The sequence below is a fragment of the Gavialis gangeticus genome, unplaced genomic scaffold (genome assembly GCF_001723915.1).
Source record: "Gavialis gangeticus isolate Ggan-Ray unplaced genomic scaffold, GavGan_comp1, whole genome shotgun sequence".
Taxonomy (NCBI): domain Eukaryota; kingdom Metazoa; phylum Chordata; order Crocodylia; family Gavialidae; genus Gavialis; species Gavialis gangeticus.
In genome coordinates, this window is record NW_017729022.1 from 113,369,055 (window position 1) to 113,395,662 (window position 26,608).

A 26,608-nucleotide genomic window follows, 5' to 3' on the forward strand; every position below is an offset into this window, starting at 1 on the left:
AGGGGCCCCACGGGCCGGATAGAATGGCTTGGCGGGCCACATCCAGGCCCCGGGCTGCATTTTGCCTACCTCTGTGCTAGATCTTGCCCTGCAGGCACTTTGTATTAAGCACAGTAGACAATGGCATCCTGCAAGCTGATCTGCATACAAGGTGATGTGATGAAACGAGGGATCCCCTGTTGTGCAAGTGCAAGGGTTATAATAAGGAGCGAGTGGGAGGGCACTGCTCCCTTTCTCCTGTAGAAAGCAGTGGGCATGCTTTTGTTGCTGTCACAGAGCAGGAAAAACTGGAACCTGGTTTGCAGGGCTCCCTGTCTCATTTATTAGCACTATAGTATCACCAGCTTGACCAACATGCCTTTAAATCACTCAGAACTACAGGAAACTGCACATACTCTCAAGAAGGGTCCACCTGGGCCCTCAGCTCTCCTTGCTTTTGCTTTGGTACAGATTCTCCAAGCTGCATATCACGGATGAAATCAGGATGGAAGGCAACAGGCAAATGCTAGCTCCACATATACATCATCCTCCCTGGACCACTCCTGTGCTAGTGCCTGGATGCTTTCCTGATGCTAAATGGCCGTGACTCACTTTCTCTCCCCTTCCCCCACCCCCAACTCTGGAGACATGAGTGTCTTCCAGATGCATGTGCTTTCCTCATCTCTTATTTTTTCCTCTTGCTTGCAATATAAGAACCAAGACCCCTGATGGCAGCTACCAAAATAAGGGAGCTCCTTTGACTATTTTGATCCACATTAACCAGTTTCGGTGTGATGATCTCAGCCACCTAGTGCGTGGGGTGCCTGTTTGATGACTCTAGGGCAGTGGTTTTCAACCTGTGGTCTGAAGACCCTTGGGGGTCCGAAGACTATGTCTAAGGGGTCCGTGAAAGATGACTGTGATCAGTCAAAAGCATGTGAATGCCCACACTTACAATTCAAAGGGGTCCAAACCTCCATTCAAAATTTTTTAGGGATCCACAAATGAAAAAAGGTTGAAAACCACTGGTCTAGAGGTAAAAAATATGGAGCTTGATAAGGTTTTGAAAAGGTTGTTTTTATATGGTTTCTTGCAGTGGCAGGAACTTGAGAGTAGGACTCAGGGAATTGCTTTGTTTTATGTCCCATGTTCCCATAAGTGCATGAGATTAGATGCTGAAGCTAAATTTTTGTTGTCTTATGGTTTTATCTGCCTTAATGACTCTTTTCTTGAATATTTATTAAATTTTGTTATTGGAGGAGGCTCTTAACTTCAGAAGGATAATGCGTTGTAACTTCTAAATATAGACTGATTTTTTTTTTGAATGAAAGTGATAGACAAAAACTAAAAAACTAAAGAAAAATGTAGTTTCCCTCCTCCCAATAGATTTTGGTGACAAAGGAAAGTTGAACCTAAAACCTGTACAATTTTACAATAATTATACAAGAAATGTTTAAATAAAGCATGCATCTTAAGGCAAGTCCAAAATGCAATACCTTGGCCATGTAGTACTTAGTGTTTGCAGTGTGGATGGAACCAAATTGCTACGTTAATGGGTTCATGCATACTAAATTTTAGGCTGGGTTACCAGAGCTAGCTAATACCTATCCACAACTGATGTATTATGAATGGAGTCAGGGAAAACTGTGTTTAGCTAGATCCCTTAATTCAGTTTTGTTTATAGTGTCAAACAGGGGTAGGCAACGTTTTTTGGCTGGAGTGCTGAAAAACCCACGATGCCTACCTTGGAAGGTGCTGGAGTGCTGGCATGCCAGAAAAACAGGTTCATGGTAGCTGCTGATAGCCACAGAGCCCGGGCTGCTTGTAGCAGGGCTTCCATCCTCCCAGCTGGCTGCTGGGAGCAGCCCAGGCTCCATGGCTATCAGCAGCTACCACAAACCTGGGCTAGCTGCAGCTGGGAGGCTGCAAAGAACTGCTGCCTCCCCACCCTGGCCTTGGCTGTTTCCTGGCCCTGGGCTCTGGGAAGACAGCAGGTGCCAGCACTGCACCCATTGGGGCTGGGGCTGTGGGCAGTGTGGGGCTGGGGCCAGGGCCCACCGGCAGCGAGGGGTTGGGGCTGTGGGGCCAGGGCCACCCAGCAGCATGGGGCCGGGGCCTGGGCCCACTGGCAGCCTAGGGCTGGGGCCCAGGCCCTGGCCCTGGCCTCATCCCAGCGCTGCAGACTGCCCTGGCCCAGCAGTGGTGCTGGGCTCAGGGGGAGGGCGGGGGAAGGGGTGGCGGTGGAGGTGTTGGCCAGGGCCAGGCCCGGACCTGCTCACAGCATGTGGCTGGGCCTGCTGGCAGCGCCGGAATAGGACTGGGGCCCGCACAGGTCCACGGGCCCAGGCCCCAGCCCTGGCCTCATCCTGGCGCTGCCGATGGCCCCGGCCCAGCACCTGTGATAGAGGTTCCGGCTGGGGCCACGCCCACCAGTAGCTTCAGGATGGGGCTGGGGCCGGGGCCCAGCCCGCCGGCAGCATGTGGCCGGGGCTGGGGCCGTCTGCAGCGCCGAGATGGGCCCAGGCCCCAGCCTCATCCCAGCACGGCAGACAGTCCTGGCCCTGGCCACATGCTGGCAGCATGTGGCTGGGCCCATCGCTAGTGCCGAGATGGGGCTGAGGCCTGCGCAGGTTTGCAGGCCTGGGCCGCAGCCTCATCCTGGCGCTGCTGACGGCCCTGGGGCAGATGGCAGTGATGGTGCCGGCCAGGGCCGGGCCTGCCGGCAGCACATAGTCAGGGCCATCTGTAGCGTGGGGATGAGGCCAGGGCCTGTGCGGGTCCACGTCCCAGGCCCCATCCCGACGCTGCAGATGGCCCCAGCCCAGTGCCAGAGCAGCAATGGGGCCGGGTGTCCAGCAGCACATGGCCGGGCCTGGGGATGGGGCCCGTGGCAGTGATGGGGCCAGGCTGCCAGCAGCACGTGGCTGGGCCCAGAGACAGTCCTGGCGGTGGAGATGGGGCTGGGCCCACGGTGGCGATGGGGCCGGGCTCCTGCCAGCACAGGCCGGGCCCAGGGATGGGGCTGCAGCAGCGATGGGGCCTGCTGGCCAGCAGCATGGGGTTGGGGCCCAGGCCATCAGGGTGCAGATGTGGTCGGGGACAGGGCCCAGGGCAGGCCAGGCTAGGTTTGGGGCCAGGGGCTCTTACCTGGCTGGTGTGGTCAGTGTGTTCCAGAGCCTGGGTCCCTCAGTGGCAACTCTAGGTAATGCAGGGTTCAGCAGCAGCAGATGGCTTCCCCGGCAGCCATGTGCTGCTCAATCTGGGCATGCCCTTTCCCGCCTCTTGGGGCGGGAAGCAACCGCGTGTCAGTAAAAAGCATGCCGTGTGCCACAAGTTGCCGACCCCGATGTAGAAACCTACACTGTAGATCAAGGGTGTCAAACATCAGGCCCATGGGGCTTCTTATGGACTTGACCACCCACCTCCCTGAGTTGGATTCTGCCTGTGGGGCTCATCGCTGTAGTGCCTGGAGCCCCTGCAGCAGTGTTAGTTTGTGCACCTGTTGGAGTTGCTGGAACCCAGGGAGTTGATGTTGGTCATTCCCCACCCTCCTTTTACCTGCCACTGAATTGGGGTTTTTAATCACCTCTGGCAACTAAAATTAGCAGCAAGGGAAAAGCAGTTGTGAGCAGTAGTGGCATTAATTTCATGGGTTCCAGCACTGTGATAAAACAGCGGCTCCTGCTGGGATTAATCCTGCTTCCATCTTTTGTGGGTCATCTGGCTGTCTGAAAGCCCCACAGTGTGGATCTGGCCTGCAGGAAGCTGTGGAGCCAAATGAGTTTGTTACCCCTGGTTTAGATGATAAAGCCAAGTAACAACTGATATTTCTGTCCCAGAGAAAGTTAATTTTGTAAAAACTGTTTGATCCATTAAATACATTTAAATAGAAATTACCTAGATTTAGTATGTGGACCCTTGCAAGAGCACAGAAAATATGCTCAACTTAGTTCAATATACAGAAAATTGATGGTTTCTGCCCCTTTAGAGCTTACACCTTTGAAAAACAGATACACAGAAGATGGGAGACACTGGGAAATGCAGAGCTGGGACAGGACAAAGGGAAGTAGAGGAGACAAGGTACGAAAGAAAAGTTGAACCTTGAAAGTCAGGATTCAAGGGATCTACAAGGGGTTAGACATTGCCTTGCACCTGGCTCACAAAGGTCTGATTCCTGTTGCAGTGAGAACCATGTGGAGGTGCACAGTTAGAACAAGGTTGTGCCTCAGCTGAATTTAGAGCACAAATAAAATCTGTGCTGTAATTCTCAGATGAAACTCAGCTTTAAGCAAGCAGGTATAATTCCCTGGACTTTGTGAAGTTGTATCAATTTACATCAGTGTTCAGCTTAGTCCTTTAACTGTTTAGCCCATCTTTCACATTTTAGGAACTGCTATCCTGGTGTCTTTTTAATTCAACCCCATCCAGTACTGAGACCTTCTGTTTAAACTGATGAGGGAAGCTGGGATTATGCTGTTCTGTCTATCTTGTGGTGATACTTCAGGTTCTCCTCCTCAGCAATGGTTCTGGCAATCATAGGCCACATTTCCAGAGGGCCACAAGTTTAGTGGGATGTTTTATCTTTTATTATTACAATCACGATGTTTCTTTTTCTTTCTTTCTTTCTTTCTTTTTTTTAAAGCTTTGTTATACTCCTGGAACCAAGGGATCTGAGAGAGGGCACTTCATTCAGTGTCTGAACTCTTAGGGTGCTTGTATACGCCATAGGGGTTTCATTTGGTTTAGTTCTCCCTAAATTGAAACGGTGGGTTTTTAAAAATCCACTGTTACCACTGTTTCAATTTAGGGAGAATTAAATCGAACTAAAACCCCATGGTGTGTACACAAGGATGCGGGCCCAATCCTTACCTGCCTCTCCAGAGGTGGGGAGGAGGGGGTGAGCTGCTGGCGGGCTGAGAGGTCCCTGAGCTGTGCAGGGGCCTGGAGCTTCCCTCTGCGGTGGCAGTGGCGCCTCCCAGGTGGCACCTGCCTGTTGGCACCCAGGTTGGGCGGTCCCAGGGGGTGCCACAGCCACAGAAGGAAGCACCAGCCTCCCTGCAGCCGCGGAGGGGAGCACCAGGCTCCCACACAGCTTAGGCAGACAGGCAGCCTCCAGGGAGGAAAAAAAAAAAAAAAAAAGACCAGGCTCCTTGCTGCTTTTATTATTTTTTATTTTTCTTCAGTGGAGCCTGCCTGCTTGCCTAGGCTGCTGCTGGATCATGCGACCCCCTGAGCTGCACGGGGCCTGGTGATTCCCTCTGTGGCTGTGGCACCCCCCAGGACTGCCTGGGGTGGGTGCCAGCGGGTGGGTGCCACATGGGGGGCCCAGCTGTCACAGAGGAAAGTGCTGGGGTCCCTCACAGCTCAATGTGGTGCATGACCTGGTGGCAGCTTGCCCCACCCTGCACTCTCCACCACAGGTAACCAGAGGCAGATAAGCTCCAGCACCTCTGCATCCTCCCTGCCGCCTTCCCACCAGCTGGGACTGGCCAGGAACAGCTGGCTTGCCCCTGGGGCAGAGCAGCAAGGTGGCATGAGGGCAACTGGGTGTGCTGGTGGTGGGAGAAGGCAGCAGGGATGGTGCATGGGGTGCTGGAAGCCCACCAAGCCCCGAGCATGTCAGCTTCCGGCGCCCCATGCACTCTTGCACATTGTTAAGTACCAAACTAAAACAACTCAGAGGTATTGTATCTTGCTATGCAACAAAGTCGTTTAAAGTGGAATACATTGCTGAGTGTGCAAACAGCAGTGCCATTAAAGCGATGCAAAAGGGCATTTAAACTGCTTTAAAGGCCTATTTTGTGGCATGTACAAAGGCCCTGACCAATCAGCACTGTATGACATGGACCTCTTTGTAACACAATTAATTCCATCTGACTCATGCCAGAACTCGTTAAAGGTACAGTTCCCTATAATAGTTTCGGAGGAAGAGAGCCTTATTTTTAAAAAATGGCTGAGGTTTTCTTTGTTCCTTTTTCTTAATAGATTCTCACATGGTATCCTTACTTTCAAGATTTCCTGTTTCACTGAAAATAGTACTTAAAGATTACCTTTTATTATGTTCTTTTCTAATTACTAGACATAAAAATGACAGGAGTTTAAGCTTTCTAATCTTGCTTCCATTGAAATCAATGAAAAAAAATGCTATGACCAGATCCTTAATGTAGAAGACTCTCTATCTACAATAAGGCAACATTGCAACAGTGAGACTTGTTTTTCCCAAGAAATTGGTAGGCAAAAGGAAATACATACAACGATTGTGGGCTAACTTTCTTTTATTTATGTTGGCCAAAACAACTCCAATAACGGCATGGAGTTGCGCCAGTATGAATTTAGGGTTAGTGGGTCTAGAGGCAGGCATGCTTTGTCTAAAATCTCAGTCAGGTACCAACTTTTGAATTAGCTGGGCGAAGGCTTAGTTGAGTCACTGTAGCAAGTGAAGTCTAATATTCATTATTTATACTGAATCCAAATGTATGGTAGGTGATTAATGTAACACAATGAAGGGACAGATCTATCTGCTTCAGAAAGGTTACCACCAGAAAGACAGAACTATAGTATTCCTAATTTGATAGGGGAACAGAAAGAAAAAAACACTGAAAGGCTATAAATCTAGAACACAAAAGCATATCCCTTTTATATGAGATAACGAAAATAGTTAGTATATTTCTGTACTTTAAAACACAAAGGAAAACATTTTTATTATTTTCATGATGAAACTTTCTATCATCTTAAAGTTATCTTTTGGAGGGAATATTCTTTTGATGGCATTCATTGTGGCTTAAACAAATGCAATTCATGGAGCAACATAATGCAATTCAAAAGCAATTAGAGGAATGTATAAAATCCCACCTACAGTTTTGTGTGGTGGGACTGGGGGAGAAGTGGGAGCAGCAAATCACAAACATGAAGGAACCATTTGTGTCAGGGTGCCACCAATCTCATTTCATGTGACCTGTGAGTTTTAAAATCTAATGAATTAACCAAAAAAGTGACTTCAGTCCTACATCTGCACTTAAATACCTCTGTCAGTTTTTGTGGTTTTACAGTTATGTTTTTCCTTTACTTTTTAAGCAGTTTTATTTTTGCTTGTCTTGCTGAGTGAAAAAGACAGACAGCAAAGAAAAGTCGTGTTGGGTCAGAATTTTGCAATGACACTTATTTTGGTTAAGTCTGCTGCTGTGGCAGAGCGCTCTGCTATGCAACCAAGGAACTAAACTCCACACAGCCATTCTTCCCTGGTGTGCATCAGTCCTAGGTAGGCAGCTACGAGGATGCTTGTGTTGTGCCCCCACTTACTCTTTTTTAGTGTGCTGGAAGCCGAGGTCCTGAGTGAGGTCTTGGAGGTGTTCCCAGGCCATCCTTGCCACTTTGTTTCTAGGACCAAGGCATGCAGAGTTGAAGTTAGTCAATATGACTTTATTTCCTCAGTGATGTGACTAGCATGGTGGCAGCACAGTGCAGACCGGGCTCATCAAACGTATGGCCCGTGGGCCAGAAACAGTCCATGAGTGAGCTTGCCCCATAGTAGCTTAGTACATGGCCACTTGCCTTGCTGCCATCATTTCTTGCACTGGCTCTGCTGCAGCATGCGGCTGCTTGGCCTGTGGGCACTTCCGCCACTACTGCTGCTGCCCCCAAAGCTGCAGCCCCAGGGCCCTGTCACAGCTGCCACTTGCCCTTCCCATCTGACTTGGAAGGAGCCCCCTGGCCTGTATTCTGCCTAGTGTGTGGGGTGAAGTTGACACTGCTGATGTAGACCTACCCCTTGTGTCCACCACATAGAATACTTAGACTTGTTTTACAAATGTGCAAAGCACCCAAAACTCTGAGTGAAATTTGTGAGTTCTTGGCACTTCTGAAAAAAAACAGGTCCCTGGCATATGATATTGAGTGCCCAAAATGAGAGCATCTGCACTCAGTGACCACATTAAAAAAAACAAAGAAAGAATTAAAACTGTGATTCTTCCGGGAACTGGTGAACTCACTGGATGTGGTATGCTGCCAAATGCCTAAGATAAGTTTATTATTATTAATTAAAGTTGATAATGTCCCTTTAACCATTTTGCAAATGTTCTTTTTCAATTTGTCAGACTTAATCTCCAAAATCTACAATGAGGTCTTGTAAACAGGTGGCAATATATTATGGAATGATGACTTGGTTAAAACCCTGGGTCTGAATATCCTTAGAATCTTGTGTTCTTTAGAATCCTATGTACTATTCTCATAACAGAAAGGTGAAATGACTCAGGTGCAGCAAACAGCAAAGGGAGTTCTTCATTTTGGGAGTCAAGACAAAAATACATGTTTTCAGCATGTGTTGCACAGCATTACCACATGGGCTAAGTACAGTCAAAAAGCTTGAGGCTGAATCAGTTTAGTCTTTCTAGGTTAGTTTAATTTGCACAGATTAAATTGAATCAGAAGTGAACAGACATTTAACTTGATTCAGGAAATGCAGCCACGTGTCTGCAGTGGCTCAGGTCAGAAACTGGGGGGCACTAGAACACAGCTCTCTGGCTATGTGTTTACTTCCTCTTCCTGCTGCCCCCAAGGCCTCTGGATTTGCAGTCCAGAATCACAGCAGCAGGACTCTGCAGGGTTGCTCATCACTTCCTCTTTCTGCTTCCAGATGCCTCTGGGATATGTAGTCCACAGTTGCAGCCAGCAGTAAGTTTGAGTGGGTGAAGGGGTGTTTAATTCCCCTCTCTGGCCTGAGACCCCAGCTGGGGTTTGCCTGGAGGGGGCAGTCCCTCCCCTGTAGACTGGGCTGCATCCCCAGCTGGGCTTGCCCCCCACTTCCCTCCCCCCAACACTCCCTTGTCAGCTAGCCCTCACTGCTCCCTCTAGGGAGCAGAGGGGCAGGGCCAGCCTAGCTCTCTGGAGCAGACAGCACAGCCCAGCCCAGCCTAGGGCTGGAAAGCATGCTGGGATGCTGGGGGACTGTGATTTAACTTGAATCAGGAAGGGGCTTGTGACAGAAGTCTTATAAACTGGTTTGACCCAAATCAGTTAAGTTTCTGATGCAACATTCAACCAGGTTTATCTTAAACCAGTTTCAGCCATTTTGAAACTGGTTTATGTGCTCTGAGCTTCTGTTCTGTTACAGGTTTAAACCAGTTTCTGATCACTTAAATCTGTTTATGTGTAACTTCTGTCCCTAGCCATGGGGTATAACGGTGCCCTATTCTAGCAAAGTGGCACAAGGATTCATCAGCAAAGAGCAGCTTGCAGGCTAGGGTTTTATACACTGACCTGGACAAAGGCTGTAGCTTGCTAGCACAAAATATGAAGAGAATATGAAATACTCTCCTTTAACTCCAGTGGTGGAGCCAGGGCCTTTGGAATGAGATAAACTTATCTAATGGAACCTCTAAGTGTTTGTGGTGTATAAGCACTCATGGCATAACCATAAGTTTCTAAGTGGCCAATTCTTAATAACGCATTCTGCAAATTTTCTGCTGCTGCTTGGTTATATTTCTCCGTTGATACATCACTAACACAAGAAGATGGGCTGGCTGTAACTTGTTGAATGAAATTCCTTAAAAACTGTGGGCAATTTAATATTAATACATGCACACCCATACCCCCACTGAAGCTAAATATTTATATTTATTGCCTTCTGGTTATGCCAGTACCTTTCTTAACAAATAAATTAGTTAGATCACAGTCACTGTGTTGTGCAATGGTTATTCAAAATCTTAATCCTACAGTGAAGGAAGAGGATCTAGAAACACTTCAGGCAAGGAATTTACCATCTTGAAACCTGTTAATGTTTCCCTTTATTGACCTTCCTTTTTTGTGGAAGGACAGCCCTGTGGGAAAGTTGCTCACCTGGAATTTGGGAGACCCAGGTTCAGTTACCTGTCTGGCCACTGACACCCTGCATAACCATGGGTAAATCATTTAGTCTCCCTTTGTCCAGTCCACAGAGGAAGGGTGCTTGTCATGTTCCACCAGAATCTGTAATTCCTCTAATACCATTGACATCAATATTACATTGGTATATCGGATTAGTAAAAAGGACAGTTGACTGATTTGTATAATCAACCCTGTTCCTAAATATATCACTTTCCTCCATTCCTGGCAAAAACGATGGGTTTAGAAGAACTTGGCACAGACACTATACTAGTTGGAAATCTGATAAATTCAAATTTTTCATTAGAACACAACATGAAATATATATTTTTTTCTATTGGTAAAAGTACAGCTGTTACAACATAAGCAGATGTGTTGGTACCCTGTTAACAGGGGCTGATTCACTGCTGTTCCTGGAATATATTGGAACGCTCGCTTTTGCACTGGTGACATTTTATGATTTTTTGTTTTCTGGGCACCCTGACCTGGCTCTATAAAGTGGCACTCCTTGTAAACAATGTCCTTCCTTTGCCTTTGCTGTGCATTAGAGCGGACCCTTAGGCCTTGATTGAATAAACTGGTGGATAATCCCATTGAAATCAGTGGAGCTGTGCCAGTTCATCCCAGTTGAAGACTCAGCCCACAATTTTATGGGAAAAATAGCTTAACCTTTTTGAAATGTATTTAAATTTGCTGTTTATCAGTGGCCAACAAGGAGTTTCATAGTGAGAGCCACTGCAAATTTTGGGCACAAACAGAAGTTACATTTGTTGCCCCCTGAAATCGCTCCAGAACGATACCCTTACAGAAGCGCACATCTACAAAGCACTTTTAAAAGTGCTTGATTATGCAACAGTCTGAGTGCTCATTACAGGCTCCAAAGTGGAATGCCTTCATTAACATCTGTCAGCGCACACCAGGAGCAGAGCTGGGCTGATGTAGTCCAGCCTCGCTCCTGATGCTGTTGTCGGAATGGGAGGGGAAGAAGGGAGCAGGGGGAGTTGCATCTGGGGTTAGCTCAGCCTGTGCTGGAGGATGGAGCCCCCCCGTACCTTGGCGGGGGTTGAGACATTCAGTTGGTCAATCCCCAACCCCTGGACCCAACAGCAAATGTTTGTTGGGTCAGGGGGAACATTGTAATTCATGGCACTTCCTGTGAAGCACCATGAGTTATAGCAGGGAGCTGCACGTCTGTCAGTGCCCTTATAACTGTGTAGAATACAATTTGGATTGTTCAGGTTCAGTTTTCTTTCTGCCACTGGTAAGTTAAGGCATCACAACAGTGATAAGTATAGAATTGATGATCAGCATTTGAGCAGGTCTCATTCTATACAAAGAAAAACATTACTGTGTGTATGCGTGCAAACTGTATTTCCGTGTTTCTCAGTTTTTTTGAGATTGGCAATGCCTGACTTAAAATAAAATTTCCTTGACCCTCTACTGTTTGCTCTACAATAATGAACAAAAAAGTATCACTTGTAACAGTGAGAAGCCTACCCAATTTATCTGGGTGTGCCTTAAAATGTTGACAGAATTCTAAGCCTCAAAGAAGAAGGGTATGTGGGCAGTGAGTCTTTTTTTTTCTTCTTTTTGTGATAGTAATACATTTTTCAACACCTCATAACCTCTGATTAGCCTTTCAGGGACCCTGCCTGCTTCCATCTATTCCTTGGAAGGATGACTGATTTAGAAGGGCATGGTACAGAGGTCATGCCAATCTAAGCTCTTCGTAATTTCAAGGTTTAATTAAAACAAAGCCATCCAATCAATTCAATGCAATGTTTTCATTTTTTATTTTATTTTTAAAAAATAAATTTCTTTTCCCTTTCACTTTAATGGTGTAGGATGTCATGGAGAAGTGCCAGCTGCTACGGACGTCTCTGGTGTTCTCCAGATGCCATCATCAAATTGATCCAGAGCCATTCATTAATCTCTGTGAGAAAGACATGTGCACATGTGCTCAGGACATGAGTTGTCAGTGCCCAACTTTCCTGGAGTATGCAAGGAGCTGCGCTCACCAGGGAGTGATCCTGGATGGATGGCCTGAGGACAGCTTGTGCAGTAAGTTGGAGGAGGGAGGGGAGATGGGAGAGTAGGGTTCTGCTGCCAAAGTTGCCTATTGACAACAGTGGAGTTTGACCTCCAGAATCAGACCTTGCCATTGAGAGTAGAGAGTGCCTTTCAGGGAAGGCTGGCACTGTTATGATGTGGGGAGACTATGGAAAAGATTAAGAGCTTGTCTGCACTGTAGCAGTAGCAGATCCCAGCTGGGCTGTCCCCTTGTATGTCCTAGTTGTGTGTTGCAACTTCAGAAATGTGCTGGTGAGGTTTCTTGGGGTTACTCCCAATATCTGCTGAGAAGTGGTCTTGAGAGTGGTTACAGAGGCAAGTCCCAGGACATCTTTATTGGTGTGTTTCCAGGTTTGGATCCATGCCAGCAAGAGCAGGTGGGTAGAGTATGCTTTTAGGAATGACTTGACCAAAGTGAGTCATTGGAGACATAACTTGATGCTTGAGTGCCCTAGACAGCTATGGCATATGAGGCAGCAGGTGAGCCTCTACAGCACAGCTGCTGCTATGTTTGTGTGCAGCTACCCTGCCTCCAAGTGTCAGTTGATGCCCTGGTCACCCCTCCTTTGTTACACCACTGAGGGCCATCACACAGCAAAGACATGCCCTAAAAGACTGCCAGGACGCAGCTTGGGAGGAAAAGATGGGAATCATTTGGAGGTAGGTGGGATAATAAAGGAAGTTTTGATATTCTGTTGTTCTGCATCTTGTGCAGACATGTGTAAGAGGTCACCATTTTCACTTGGTGATGTTTTGTTTCTCTCCAGTCCCCACCACCCTCACCCCTACTCTATCTTTATATAAACAACTATATGAGATACAATGCACTAGAGAATCAGGTCTGTGGTTTGCCAGCAGGGAGAGAGAGAACCTTTGTCCATCCTAACTTGAATAACACTTAGTTTGGGAGACCAAGAGCTGCGAGTTCTCTTGAAGCCTGCTGTGTGCTAGGAAAGGCAGGGGACATTTCATTTTTGGCTTAACCAAACCCACAGATCAAGTGCATTTACTTTCCCGTCTAGAAAAAGAGGGTAGAAAAAGAGGGTTCCCTTGCATTTATTCTCTCAGAGGGAGACAGTTTAATTTCTTTTTTGCTTCCTGAAAACAATGCCTCAACCTACTCCTTGAAGACACAAAGCCTGTTTGGTGTATGGTTCCCCTTGTCTGTAAACTTCCCCTTTGTTCTAATCCTAAGCTAGGGCTTGGCTTGCTTTTGTGTTAACCTTTAGTGGAGTGGCTTGACCAGTAAAGAAACTGTGCCATTCCTCTGTTTGTATGGTGCAGCATTGTCTGTTCAGACCTATTGACATGCTTGACCTACGATGGTCTGTTTATAGAACTATGTTGGGAAAGTATGTTGGCTTTTGTACATATATCTGATGAGTAAAGTCGTTAGGATGCAGAGTTACCAAGCTATTGAAGGATAGATATAAACATGAGGTGAAAGGTGTGTGTTTGTGTGTGTGCATATATGCACATTTAGGTTGGGTCAGCTCCAGGATAGAACTTAGAATTCCCAGTCTCCACTGTTGTGCTGCTTCTTGCTGATCATGTAGGACATCAACATGCTGCAATGGATGAACTATATAATTGCATCATTAGGTGGCAAAAAATCAATTTGCGTATCTGACTTCCCAAGCTATCACTGTGGAGCTTTATCCAGTAGTAGATCACTGGCACTATTGCCATGACTGGAATCAGCCTCTTAACTTGCTGCTTTTTGGTTGATGATATGTGATTTGTAGAAAGTATAGATATATCTTACCTGGCAGATTTTGATATTAATAAACCAAGTTCTAACACATTTTATTCCTAAAAATGAAATAATTTAATTGGGCAGGATTTGGCCTCATCTGACCTCTGTTATTCCTTCCAGGATGGTTGAAAAAATTAGCAGCTATTAAGAGATTTGCATTTCTAATTTCATTGATCTGTTTCAGGGCCAAGATGTCCAGTTGGCATGGAGTATAAGGAGTGCATCTCTCCTTGTGCCAAAACCTGTCAGAGTCTGAATATCAATGAAGTGTGTCGAGGACAATGTGTGGATGGCTGCAGCTGCCCTGGTAATTTATTTACTGATTTATTTACATAGAGAAACATTTGGCAGTAGTATTACCTATTTTATTAGAAGAAGGGAACCAGTGTTTGTCTTCAAATGTTCCTGAAATCAGAAGCGCTTCTCTTCTTTTCGTGACTGTCCTAGAATAGGTTCATTTTTATACTGCCTGTATGATTGCTTTATGAAAGGACTACTATTTAAACCCTGTAAAAAATAAAGGTCTTTGTGAATGCCAGTATTAGCTAATGCTCTAGGAACTCTTCCTTTCCTGGTGATGTACCACATGATGTGATGCTTACAAATCTGGATTTCTTCTGTGTTACTTTTGGTTGGAGAAGACCAGCCATCAGAAGAAGGTGAGAAGAGTGCTGTGAAGTACTTTATTAAAGTAAAGAAGAGTGGTACTTTTATTTCACCCAGAGGGAGCACAGGTGGTGTAAGTCCATAAGCTGAATTATCAGGGCCTTATTCACATTATCTCATTGATTTCAGTGGCACTACTTGTGTAACTAAACATTTTCACTGTCCTTGTTGTCTTCCTCTGTCTACTGTTGGAGCAATGGAGTGTTATTGTAGCTGTGATAGTCCAGGAAATGTGCCAAGCAAGAGGGGGGTTTTTTGGTGATATTTTTTTTATGTCAATTCTATAGTTGGGATAGATGTTGGATGTGGATAAGCTTGAGAGAGTCGAAAGGAGAGCCACACATATGATCAGAGTCTTAAAAGGCAAGCTATACAAGGAAAGGCTGAGGGATCTGGGACTCTTCAGCCTGAGGAAAAGAAGGCTGAGAGGGGACCTGGTAGCAGCTTACCGCTACACTAGGGAAGTACATCAAGGGCTCAATGAGCAACTGTTCACCAGGGCACCTGAGGGGAAAACCAGGAGTAATGTCCACAAACTCCTGGAAGATCGATTCGGGCTCAACATTAGGAAAAGTTTCTTCGCAGTCCGGGTGTCCAGACTGTGGAATAAGCTCCCTCAAGAGGTAGTGCAGTCACCTACCCTGGAAATCTTCAAGAGAGGACTAGGTAGTCACCTTGTTGGGTTCATCTGACCCCCAGTTGTCTTTCCTGCTTGGTGCAGGGAGCTGGACCCGATGATCTTCCGAGGTCCCTTCCGGCCTTACAATCTGTGAATCTATGAATGTTAAACAAGCTTTTGGGTGCCAACTACCCATCCTCAAGGGTCTTCTTTTTGGTTGATGTTATGTTTATCAGAGCCACATGAGACCTTCATTGTTCACTGCAAGGTCCATATACCCCCTCTTCCTTTTTTAAGTTGGCATATTCTTGTGGGTCATGCTTATCATCAAACATTTCCTTACATATAAAAGATGCATTTTGGCTCACTGGAGTAATTTGCCAGTTGCCACATGTAACTGAGTAAGATGAGCATTGCCTTTGGGTTTTGGAGCATGATCACATCAGTGGGCTGCAGTTGGAATGTGAGAGGGTCACCATTCCATTTTTAGTAGCTCTTTTCATCCCCCTTTACCTGGAGATTTAGTCTTATTGTTTCTGAATTTCTGCAGAAGTGAAGCAGAGAGGTAAGGGAAGGAGGGATGGGCCCTACAGCTCTACTCATTTGTCTCTCAGTCCTGTTAGTAGTAGCATGCAGCTGCCTTCTACTGCTTCTTGGCCAAGGCAGCTACATCTTATATCTTGGCTAGCCAGCAAAGTAGCAGTTCTTTGCCAGCCACATTACAGGGTTCCCCGATATCCATTCCTCAGATGTTGTTATATCCTTTCCTCACTCCTTGCATCTGCTTAAAAACCACTAGGTCAACCCTTAGACATACTTAGTTCTGATAAGGGTGTGACCCTGGTCCTGGGATTTATCCCCTGTGGGATTTATCATACAGAGACTCGGCACACTACATTTTAAATTCATGTGTCTGGGAAAATTCAGGTCTAATGTTAGGGCTCATTTAATCTGTTTTCCATGTCTCTGGTGTCCCAGCATGGGGGTACTTGGACACCTTAGTTTGGCTCGAATCTGCATGTTGCAAGTAACAATGAAGAGTGTGATCCTTTGGGCTTCCAGCGATGCATTGTTCAGCACGTTTGCAGGAGAGGTGGCGTCTGAACAAAACTCATCACTAGTTCCCATGAGGTTCTTTGGAGTGTCCCAGCTTTTATTTTAATTAGCTGTCCAAGTATGGCTAGCCTGGGATAACAATGCATGTGAGCTCCTGCCAATAATTCATTTAATTCTTTTTTTTCCCCCTTGTCTGACCCATCCAGAGGGGAAACTACTTGATGGTGACCGTTGCGTCGACAGCTCTGAATGCTCTTGCATACATTCTGGCAGGCACCATCCTCCTGGCTCCTCCATCTCCAGGGACTGCAACTTCTGGTAAATATACCTCTGTACTGGAGGAGCCTTTGCACTCGAGTTTCAAGCTGGATTTTCTGGTTTGTGTTTTATTTCTTTGAATTGGCAGAAGCCCTAGTCTTTTATTGGCAGAAGCCGCAGCCCCACTGTTCACAAAAACAAAACCAAACCCATTTTTTTTAAAACTGAGATATTTGATCTAAGAGAATTGTGTGAGGGATGTGTGTTTTCCAGCAGTGAAAAATACCTGTTTCCTGTGGATAAGGCAGACCTGTAGTCTCCCAGCTCCAGCTAGTGTTGGACAGTGGAGTTTTGTTTAACTAGCTACATTTATTTAACCTCCCTTAAACTCTGTTCAGAATTTCCTCTGTTGTATCAGTCCTTCTTGGCTGCGTAGACCAAGTTCCTTGTTTCACCTGTACAGGACAGCCTGACAGGGGAGGTCAGCTGTCTGAAGAGAGGAAGGGGAATGAATAATATATCCTGACTGGAGAGTGTGTGCACTGATGTATGCGAGGAGTTGGGGGCAGATATCTGTTACGCAACAGGAGGATGACCTTATGTAAGGTTGAGCCAAGGCCACAATGCAGTAGAGGTGGCAGTTACTGTGTATTGTTGGACTTGGTAAGAAGCAGCTCTTTCTTCATCTTGTCAGTGGAGGAGGACTCATCACTTGACCATCTTAACAGCTCCCACTGAGTTGGCAGCCTAGGGGCATCTGGGTTTGACCACACAGTCCTGACCGTTCTGCCCTGGAGAGCCCACTCCAGGTTAAATAGACTTCAGTCTTAGAAAATGCTCCCTGCAATTCACCCTCAATATATACTTTCCCTCTTCAGCATTTACTACTTGCCACTGTCAGAGGCAGGTTCCTGGGCTAGATGAGTCTGACCCAATATGTCACTTCTGATGTCCTTATTCCTTTGCTAGAGGTTGTTCCATTGATCCTGGCCTGGATCACCCTAATGAACTCAACAACCTCCAACAAAATTATGAGGGTTGGGCTAAGGGATTAAAAGAAGAAAAAAAAAGGATCACCTTAACACCTTTTCTTGAAGCTCTTATTTAAAAAGCTGTAGGGGTTGCTGGTGTGGAGCCAGATAGGTCCAGGCCTAAGAGCAGCACCTGCTAACACATACCAACTGTGCCTGATGTTTCCTTTGGAGGATGCCACTATACCTACAGTGCCATTCAGAGTTCTGAAAATAAACTTCATTTCTCCTTGATGCACATGAAGGATGTTCACTGTTAAGACCCTCTGACTTGGAAGCAAAGTGTTTGGGGAGGGGGAGGGGAAAGGTTCAGTAGAAACCACCTGAGAATTTGGTTTACAAGTCATTGAGTTTTAGAAGAAGATGCCTTTTTAAAGGAGGGGCTTGCCAAAGAGAAACTTCAGTCCTCTTATAGCTCTATTGATTCAATAGTCAGCTTTTCCCAAAGGGCTGGCTGTGAGGAAGGGAGGTGGAAGGGGTGTAGAGGATGCATGCATTAAGTGAGGTTGTGAGCATAACAGGAGTGTATGGGGTGAAGAATTGCATTGGTTTTATGCTCCTGAAAGGAAGGGGCAGAGGGCTTCACTTTTAACTATGTGGGGAAATGCCATGTGGATGCTAACCATTTCACAATATTTCCTCTAGTATTTGCCGACGTGGAATCTGGATCTGCAGCAATGAGGAGTGCCCAGGTATGTTGACCCTTGTGCATACAGCTCCTAACAAGGGAGTAAGCCTTGCCTAGATCAATCCCATGTACTGACGGCCACACAAAGGGTGAATTTATCTTTGTTCTTGCTGCAGGCTCTAGTTACAGGCCAGCCCTAAGATTGTATTTCAGAAGTTCTCTTTGCAAGATAAATCAGACTTTGTGTGGGAGGTTGTGTGTAGAGCAGTGAAAATACCTGTGTTGTGGGGAGGGAGGGCAGAGGGTGACTGGGAGAAGCAGGAATCCCCTTTTCATTGCATAGCTCACCAAGCTGTGAAAGGTGTGTATTTTCAGGGCAGTAGCTGCCAGGTAAGGGAAGACTGCTGTGATACTAAGTGGTTTGTTACTAATGGCCTGAGCCTGGAAACATTACTCATGGAACAAAGCTCTACAAAAGTAAATTGGACCACATGTGCAGTAGGATTAATAGTGTTTGCAGGCCTGGGCTCCAAGTCCTGTGTCTGTATCAAGGAGTAGGCCATCGTTCCTATGATGGTGACAGACTGGCCACCTTTTTCTCTCAAACTATTTCTTCATCCTGCTCTCATCCTCTCTTCCCCTGCTCCCCACTTCTCCCCAAGTCACCCAGGTCCCACAATAGGCAGGTGACACTTGCCTCCTGGCTACTCACCTGCTTCCCTCTTCACTCACCTGCCCTTATATGAACATTTGCTGCCAGGTCCCCTCTATACCAACATTTCCTTCAGTGGAGAACAGGCCTGAGTTGAGGCTGTGCTTACTCTTTCTGCCCTGTATGTGATCATCTCTAGAAGGATGTTATAGGTGGGGTTTTTTTCCTGTCCTTCTCTGTCCTTAGACTTTAGAGAAGGGGAAGGCCAGGAGGAGGGGGTGCAGACCCCAGGGCTGTTGGACTACAGGAAGTAGGAAAAACCCATAGATCATTAGGGGAAGGACACAGGGAAATCAGTGAGGGCCCTAATGTGGGGAACTGCACCTGCTTTGCAAGTAGGTTTTGAAACATCTGTGACTTTACCCATGGAGGACTTGCCCTGGCTTTTAAGCAAGCATCCCTTGCTTGAAATCAAAAGAGCATCAGCTCTGGAATTCCAGGGAAAAAAGTGAAAGTTGAGGACGTGGGGTCTTTTGAAACGAATTGACTTGTTTTGTACAAATGCTGTGAAGGCCTGAATATATGGTCTAAACTTAAGCTCTTCTGTTTGGCAGAGATATTTTCAAGAGCTCAGGTTGCAAAAGAGACTATTTAAAACAGAAAATCCAATACACAGCACCCTCTCACCCCCATCCCTGAGGTTCCAGGTTTATTGCATCTCTTGACTTCAGAAGAAAGGCAATCAACTTTAACATGAAAGATACTTCTTTTGCTAGCTGAAAATTTAGCTTGGAGTGTTCCTGGTTGAGGCCTCTAGATTAACCTCTCTAATCTCAAGGGAGACAAGTATGGAGCATAGGTCTTCAGCCAGAGGACAGCTTAAAATTCTACATGACAGAGCATAGAGAAATGGAGCTGGACTCTAAGCTGTGTTGACCTTACTGGACAAATGGGGGTGAAACATATCAGTAGCTTATATATGTCATTCCTTCATCATACCCTCCACCTTAGCTTCCAAAATCTGTTTCACATGCCTTTTCTCATTGGTTTTTGTGATTGTATCCTGCCCATTTCATTTTCTGTTATCGTATCTTGCTCCAGACATGAAGTCTTTTGTAACAGTCCACAAGCTCTCCATTATGTCTTTTCCTCCATACTGTTTTCTTGTACTGCACCAAATATTTTTCCTTATACCTTTGCTTTCAAACACTTGCAGCCTTTTTCCATTTGCCCGTGTCAGTCTTCAGGATTCACACCCACGTAAAAGGACAGGTTGAACAATTGTATTATAAACCTGGATTTCAAGGTTTGTTGAGATTTTCCTTGATGCCATTATTTTATCCAGGCTTACCAGGAGTATTTAGCACTGTAAATTCTTGTCTTGGTTTTTTGAGTTATTTGATTGTCCTTATTTGATTGTGATTATTGTTCTTAAATAGCTAAATTTCTTTGATTTATGTGTACCTACTTAAGAAAAATATATGTAATACACTCTGAAGCCATACATGCCATAGTCATACTCATTTCTTTGTATGTGGCTTGATATTTAGGGTTTAGCCCCTGCAATTTGTTCTGGGCAAACAAATCCCTGCATCCCTTAGCTCCTATGAGATTCCATGTCTGTATAGGGGGCCTGTCAAAATAAAACAGTATGCTTAAATTGCAAGGAGTTTGCCTTAACATGGATGTATGTAGCTCTAAGCACAATGGACACACAGTCCTTAGACCAGGGCGGGCAATTATTTTGGGCAGAGGGCCGCTTACTGACTTTCGGCAAGCCATCCAGGGCTGCATGACAGGCAGCCCAGGGCAGATTAATATTAATTTTCTAAATTTTTTTAGGGGCCCCGTGGGCCGGATAGAATGGCCTGGTGGGCCACATCCAGCCCCCCGGGCCATATTTTGCCCGCCCCTGCCTTAGATTAACATCTCAACAGTAGTGTCTTAGAAATAAAAATAAGCTTCTACAGATGTCTATGCATCTCCAGAGGGCAATCCTATTCTTTTTGTGGTGGGAGGCACTTTTATGCCCAGAGGGAGAAATAGAATTGCTCCTAAATAAGAGCTGGATAACTGAGTTGGTTGCAAGCTGTGCTTTGGTTGCCAACCAGGTGGAACAAGCTTCTTCCCTATATATGTGTACAGAAGAGATCCACTGAAATATGGTTTTAAAGAGTTCTTTTTCACAGAGGGAGGGACTGCAAGCTGGAATTCAGTTTGATCCTGTAAGAGCTTTGCTTTTAGCTGTTATGCACTGGATTTATTTCTGCCTTAATGGAAATTAAATAAAATAAATGTAAGAGTAGCAACTAATATAAATTCTGTTCATGTAAGGAAGGCTTAATGGCATCTCAGTCTGATTGACTTTGAGCTCTTTATCCCTTTTGTGATTCATGAGATGAAAGTATTTTCACCTAAATGTCGGAGTAAGTTATTTGAGTTCAAGACAGTCCAACAAAAGATTCTACCCTCTTTCTGCTCTGTGAAGCAGATTTTCACACACCATAGCCATGATAAGGCTGCATTATAATACTCCAGAGGCTCACAGACACTGCTAGCAAGTAGCAACCTGCCAAAACCTATGTGTGCAAGGTATTGGCACAAAGAAGAGCACAAAGGGGGGAACAAAAAGAGATGTTGTTAGTTTCATGTTTAATATGCAGAGGCCCTAGTTCTGCAGTGGGTTTAACTAAAATAGATTTAAAAAAAACAACAGGTAGTTAAGATGGTGTGAAGCACTGTGTAGACAAAGAGGCAATGTGGTTTTTGGAAAAAGAGTGCTAGATTGGAAATTGGAAAATAGTCTCCTGGCTATGCCTACTATGTGTCCTTGAGTGAATCATTTCAACCTTCAGTATTTTCCCATTTTACAGATAAGTATTATCTAGCTTTTGATTATATAATCTCAGACATAAAGCACTTAGAACCTCCACACGTAAGAAGTATTATTATATTAGCTTAAAAACAGCTAGCTTGTACCCTTAAATTCGCTAACGAAATGAAACTGATATGTGGCGAGCTGAAATTGAACTGAGGGCATCCACATAGTTTTTTGCACTAGTTTAACAAACTGATTTACTTAAAGTGGTGCTGTTTTATATACAAGCACATATAAAATGTAGCCCCAGTGAAGTCCTTTGATTGGCTTGCATAAGGATGCACTGGTAAGAGAAAATATTCACCCAGTGCAGAGAGTCAGAATAGAGTCTGTGGCATTTATTTAAAGCCATATTTGAGCTTCACTCTGAAGTACAGTTTTGGGTGTCTGGGAAGGCATGGATACTCCCCAGTGTGTGTGAGGTTAGCACTCATTTTCTAATCTTTCTAATTTTAGCTGGAGTCTTTATTTCTAACAGAAAATACATTACAGGAGTAAGCCACAAGATAAGTGGTCCTTTCAGCACTTCCAGGCCCTTAGGAGCTTTGGGCCTAGTGACCTACCTCAGTTCCCCCATCCTCTTGTGTCTCATGAAGATCAGGTCTTTGTTCCTAGTTGGTAGGAATCTGCTTATCTCTCTCTCTTTTTTTTTAATAGGAGAATGCTCTGTCACCGGCCAGTCCCATTTCAAAAGTTTTGATAACAAATATTTTACCTTCAGTGGGATCTGTCAATATTTATTTGCCAAAGACTGTGAGGAGAAGTCCTTTTCTGTTATCATCGACACCGTCCAGGTATCTGTACTCTGCCTGTATGTATATGTGGAGAGGGCTGTATGTATGTATGTGTTGGGAGGGAGCTATGTGAGGAAGAGTTATTCCTAAGTGGACAAATGCCATTTTCCTATTAAATGATTAATTCAAATAGCAGATGGAATTTCTTTCTTGAATTAACATATGTTTTGCCTCTGTGGTGCCAGTCCTTCAGGCTCCTGTTGGGGATGCAAATTCTGTTTGTCTTCCTGGAGTTTTGCCAGATCAGCCTATGAAGACCAGAGAGGGCACACCCTATTCAATGAGCTATGTAGGCTGCTTGCTTAGAAACAGCCTGGGGCATGTACTACTCAGGTTATATAGAAGTGCACTTCTCCAGAAGCTGAGTAGTGCTGTATGAAGAGAATTACCATGACTCCTAGTTTACGTGTGACTTTTTTTACAGTCACGTTGACTAATAGCAGGTCTGCCCTTTGAGATTTTTGTCCTTTACCCCCTGCCACATAAAGAACAAGAAGGGCCTAGTAGAAGGACATGGAATGGAGCTTGCCAGGAAGAAACAGGAATGGTGCCAAAGTATGTTGGGGCTAGAGAGAGACCATCCAGAGTAAAATGCTTGGGTGTTTAAAGGGGGGAGTTTTTGACAGGTGTGTCAGCATTGGTATAGAAGAAAGAGAGTCAACTGAACATTGGAGGGGAGGATACTGAAGTAGGTCAGGGAAAGGAGGAAATTTGCAGGGAGAAGGTAGATTGGGGGGGGAAGAGGAAGGGCCACTGCGGAAGGAGTAAGGGAAGGGATTAGTCTATCTTGGGGAATTTAAGAGGTGGGCACAAGTCAGGCATTTGCAGGGGAGCAAGGACAGATCAGGAAGGGTGAAGGGGTGTGGTCACAGAAAGCTCATTTGCTTCTACATTGCCCAGCCGTGGTGGTGGACTTAGCGAGCCTTTCCCAGACCCGCTCTGATACCAGAGCTCTGAGAGCTAGTGTAAGCGGCCTAACTGGTTGTCACTGAAACTGCTCTTTTGAAACCAAACACAGAGGGCTGGGGGGCATGAGTCACCATCCTACGTATGTTGTAATATTCTATCCAAACTGTCACTAATAATAATAGCAGCAATCCTGAATGATGAAAACCAGAGCAGCACACTCTGATTTTCCTCATTAGAGTAGGCTGGTGTAGTGGTGTCTCATCCATCACACATAGGACAGTCAGGAGGGAGCTGTTCTTGAATAACATCATGCAGCTCAACTCCCCTGGGGTTTTCCTCACCTAGCTGCTGCTCAGCTCCCGCAGACCCTTTTTGTAAGGACAGGCACTGCCTTGTAGTTGATGTGTGTGACCCTAGAATCACAGCCAAAGGAGGGCTTCTAGTCCAGCATGCTGGAGGATCTGTTATCCATGCAATTAACTCATGTTCAGAGAAATTGTTGGCCTCTCTCTAGTGTGCGGATGATCTGGATGCGGTATGCACTCGCTCAGCCTCCGTCCGACTCAAAGACATGGAGAACAGCATCATTAAAATGAAGCATGGGGGAGGAATTTCTATGAATGGACAGGACATCCAAATTCCTTTGGTGCAAGGTGTGTTTGTGGCATCTAACAATTGAAGCCAGAAACTAAGGTGTCATGCTTCTCAACTTTTTCCTGGCTCTGTCAAATTTTTCTCTTTTCTAACTCTGAGTCATGTCTACTGTACTTTCTATTAACTGGAATACCTGTCATTCCTGGTTCTCTTGCACATGCACCTAGGTGTGAACCTGGCATAAACTGGCTGGGCTCTATGGACATCAGCAAAGTTGTCCTGATTTGGGCCATTTTGGGGAACTGTCCCATGCAGTTCAAACTCACTGTTACCGTCCATTTCTGTAGTCCACAAGTTTGAAATTTTACAACATTAACTTTGAGTTCTTGCATAATGCTTAGACATTGAGGGCTTACACGTGATTTTAGGTCTCAGCCAACAGAAGGGACAGTTGCTGATTTGACCAGAACATTGGGCATATACATAGGGCCTTTGGTGTAACAGGTAAACTTGAGTGCTGTTGCTTGCTTTAGCATGGTGCAACCTTCTACAAGGCATCAGTGCTACTCATCTATCTCAGCACTTTCTGGAGAGCCTAGAGCCTGCAGGTTGCAATGTTAGATCAGCACTGTCATTATACTCCCATTAGTATTGGCTTTTAACCCTGGGCTAATCTGACAAGTGCAAATTAAGATGCTTGCACTAGGGTTCCAAAAAACACAGCATAGACAAAGCCAAAGTAAGTGACTCTGTTAGACCCATTGGAGGGGTTAATGAAGTAATGGTGTCCCCACCTCTCTGTATCCTCCCTGCTTATGAGAGATTGCATCTCTGCTTGTATGAAACAATATTCTTTTTTTCTTTAGGTGCTCTCCGTATCCAGCATACAGTAATGTCTTCAGTTCGCCTCACCTATGGAGAAGACTTGCAGATTGACTGGGATGGTCATGGCAAACTCTTGGTGAAGGTACTTTTTCCCTGCTCTCTCGACCTACCCAGTCATACACAAAGATTTTCTTGTCTCATGTGAAACATTGCTTTGTGTTGCATATTAGAAATTCCGTTCTCTTTCTGCCCTCAGAGTAATATACAGGTCCTTTTGTTTTCTAGATACACAAACATTTGCATCCCAGAACAGCTTGTTTCTATTTTTATTTTTTTTTTTAGCTTTCTGTGCGCTGCCAGTCACCATTATCCATTAATACTTTTGCTCTGAATACCTTCTGAGCTATTTTTGATTCAATTTACACTTACATGTCCCCACTGAAGTCAATAGGGCTTGCAAGGGTGAAACCGAGAAAAAACAAAAAAAAACTATGTTTTTGTGAATACAAGCATTCATTTTTTCAAGAATAAAATCAGAATAATTACACAATGTACATTGCATACTGCTTCTACCATGAAGGATATGTATAGTTCTTCTTGATCAACTCAGGTATGTGTACTCTGTAGACTGCAGCATGGTGTAGAGGTGCCTGAGCTAGCTTTTAGTGAGTTGGCTTGAATACCAATATAGTTCAACAGAAATATGGAGTTCTGCATGAGATAATTTTACCTTGAAACTTGTCAGGGTAAACTAGTCCACACAGAACTCTGTATATGTTATATAATGTAAATTTAACCTTTCTGCCAGATCCTGGACAAAGACCAGGTTCAAGTTCAAGGTTTTATTAACACCAACTGTATTTTAAAAAAAAGTTTGTCAGTAAAAAGCTTGCATATTGTCAGTAAACAAAAATGTCTTGGGTTGGCAGCCCTGCTTAAATGCAAAAATAGTTTTATTCTGTGCTGCCAGCATTCCAGGGATCTCCTACTCACCCCCCACAACCTGATGCCTCTGACTGTACCCTGCGCTATTTTGCCCCATCATAAGCCTGACTCCTGCTGGCTTTGACATCCCATTCTGGTATGGACCCTGAACAAGGGACTGCTGGCTGCCTACCTGTAACCCAGCTGTGTTGCAGACAGGCAAGAGCAGCACATGGTATAGGGGAAGGGATTATGGAGGCTCCTACAGGCTACAAAGCCCTGAGAATACTCTCTGCAGGGTGGTAAACTTCGACTCAGACACATGGTGGCACTGCTCTGCTCTCTCTGTCCATCAAACTTGCCTCCAGCTTCTTTCTGATGAGGGTTCTTCAATCAAGCTCCCAGTTGCTTAGTTTTTTATGGATGGTTCAGTTTTTTTTATGGATTTCATGGATAGGTGTTTTTAGCCTGTTTTGTTTATGGACCATCATTAAGTTTACAGATAGCTGACAACCCTACTGGGGCTAGGCAGCCTCTGGTAACCAAGCTGCCATGAGTTGGCAATATGCTACACCCCATTTCCCTCCCTACAGATTCTTTCGAGGTGGTTGCCTGGTAGCACAAGGAGTTCAACATGTAAATTTAGTAGATTTCATCAGATCTGAAAGAGACTTGTAATGGGAGGGTACCATTAGGAATAACTTCAGATTCCAGATGCAGCAGTTTGTGCTGTTAATTTAGTCTTGTAATGATATAAAATATCAGACTACCTAGAGTTTTTTGGGGGGTTGAGCAATCAACTGGCCTCTCGAGATTTCTGACTTTTCTGTGAAGTTACTGTCCCTGCTGCCAAGTGCCCTTTATATCCTGATCAGCGCCTTATCCTGCTTTTCAAATAAATATGATATTCTACTTCAAAAGCTTTACTGTAAGTTGAGGTTGCTACTTGCTAGTCTCAAACATTTCTCCCATTGTCTTCTTTTATTATTAAGATCTGCTATGAGTTCTTTTCCTAATCTTCTATCAGAAGTAGTTTTCTTGTTGCTTTTAAGTTCTAATTTACATCATATTTATAGACTGACCTGTGGCCAAACATTTCTGACAATTGAGG

General features: G+C 45.1%; 1 protein-coding gene across 2 annotated transcripts in view; it reads left to right on the plus strand.

The window, feature by feature from the left end:
* The window catches only part of VWF (von Willebrand factor), a 271,611-nt gene that overhangs the window by 32,845 nt on the left and 212,158 nt on the right, over window positions 1-26,608 (plus strand). For both annotated transcript variants that reach the window (XM_019515998.1, XM_019515997.1), the window contains exons 7-13: window positions 11,682-11,898; window positions 13,848-13,970; window positions 16,211-16,322; window positions 17,939-17,985; window positions 22,109-22,245; window positions 23,669-23,807; window positions 24,615-24,715. In XM_019515998.1, coding sequence (XP_019371543.1) covers window positions 11,682-11,898; window positions 13,848-13,970; window positions 16,211-16,322; window positions 17,939-17,985; window positions 22,109-22,245; window positions 23,669-23,807; window positions 24,615-24,715 — 876 coding nt within the window. The remainder of the gene's footprint in view (window positions 1-11,681; window positions 11,899-13,847; window positions 13,971-16,210; window positions 16,323-17,938; window positions 17,986-22,108; window positions 22,246-23,668; window positions 23,808-24,614; window positions 24,716-26,608) is intronic.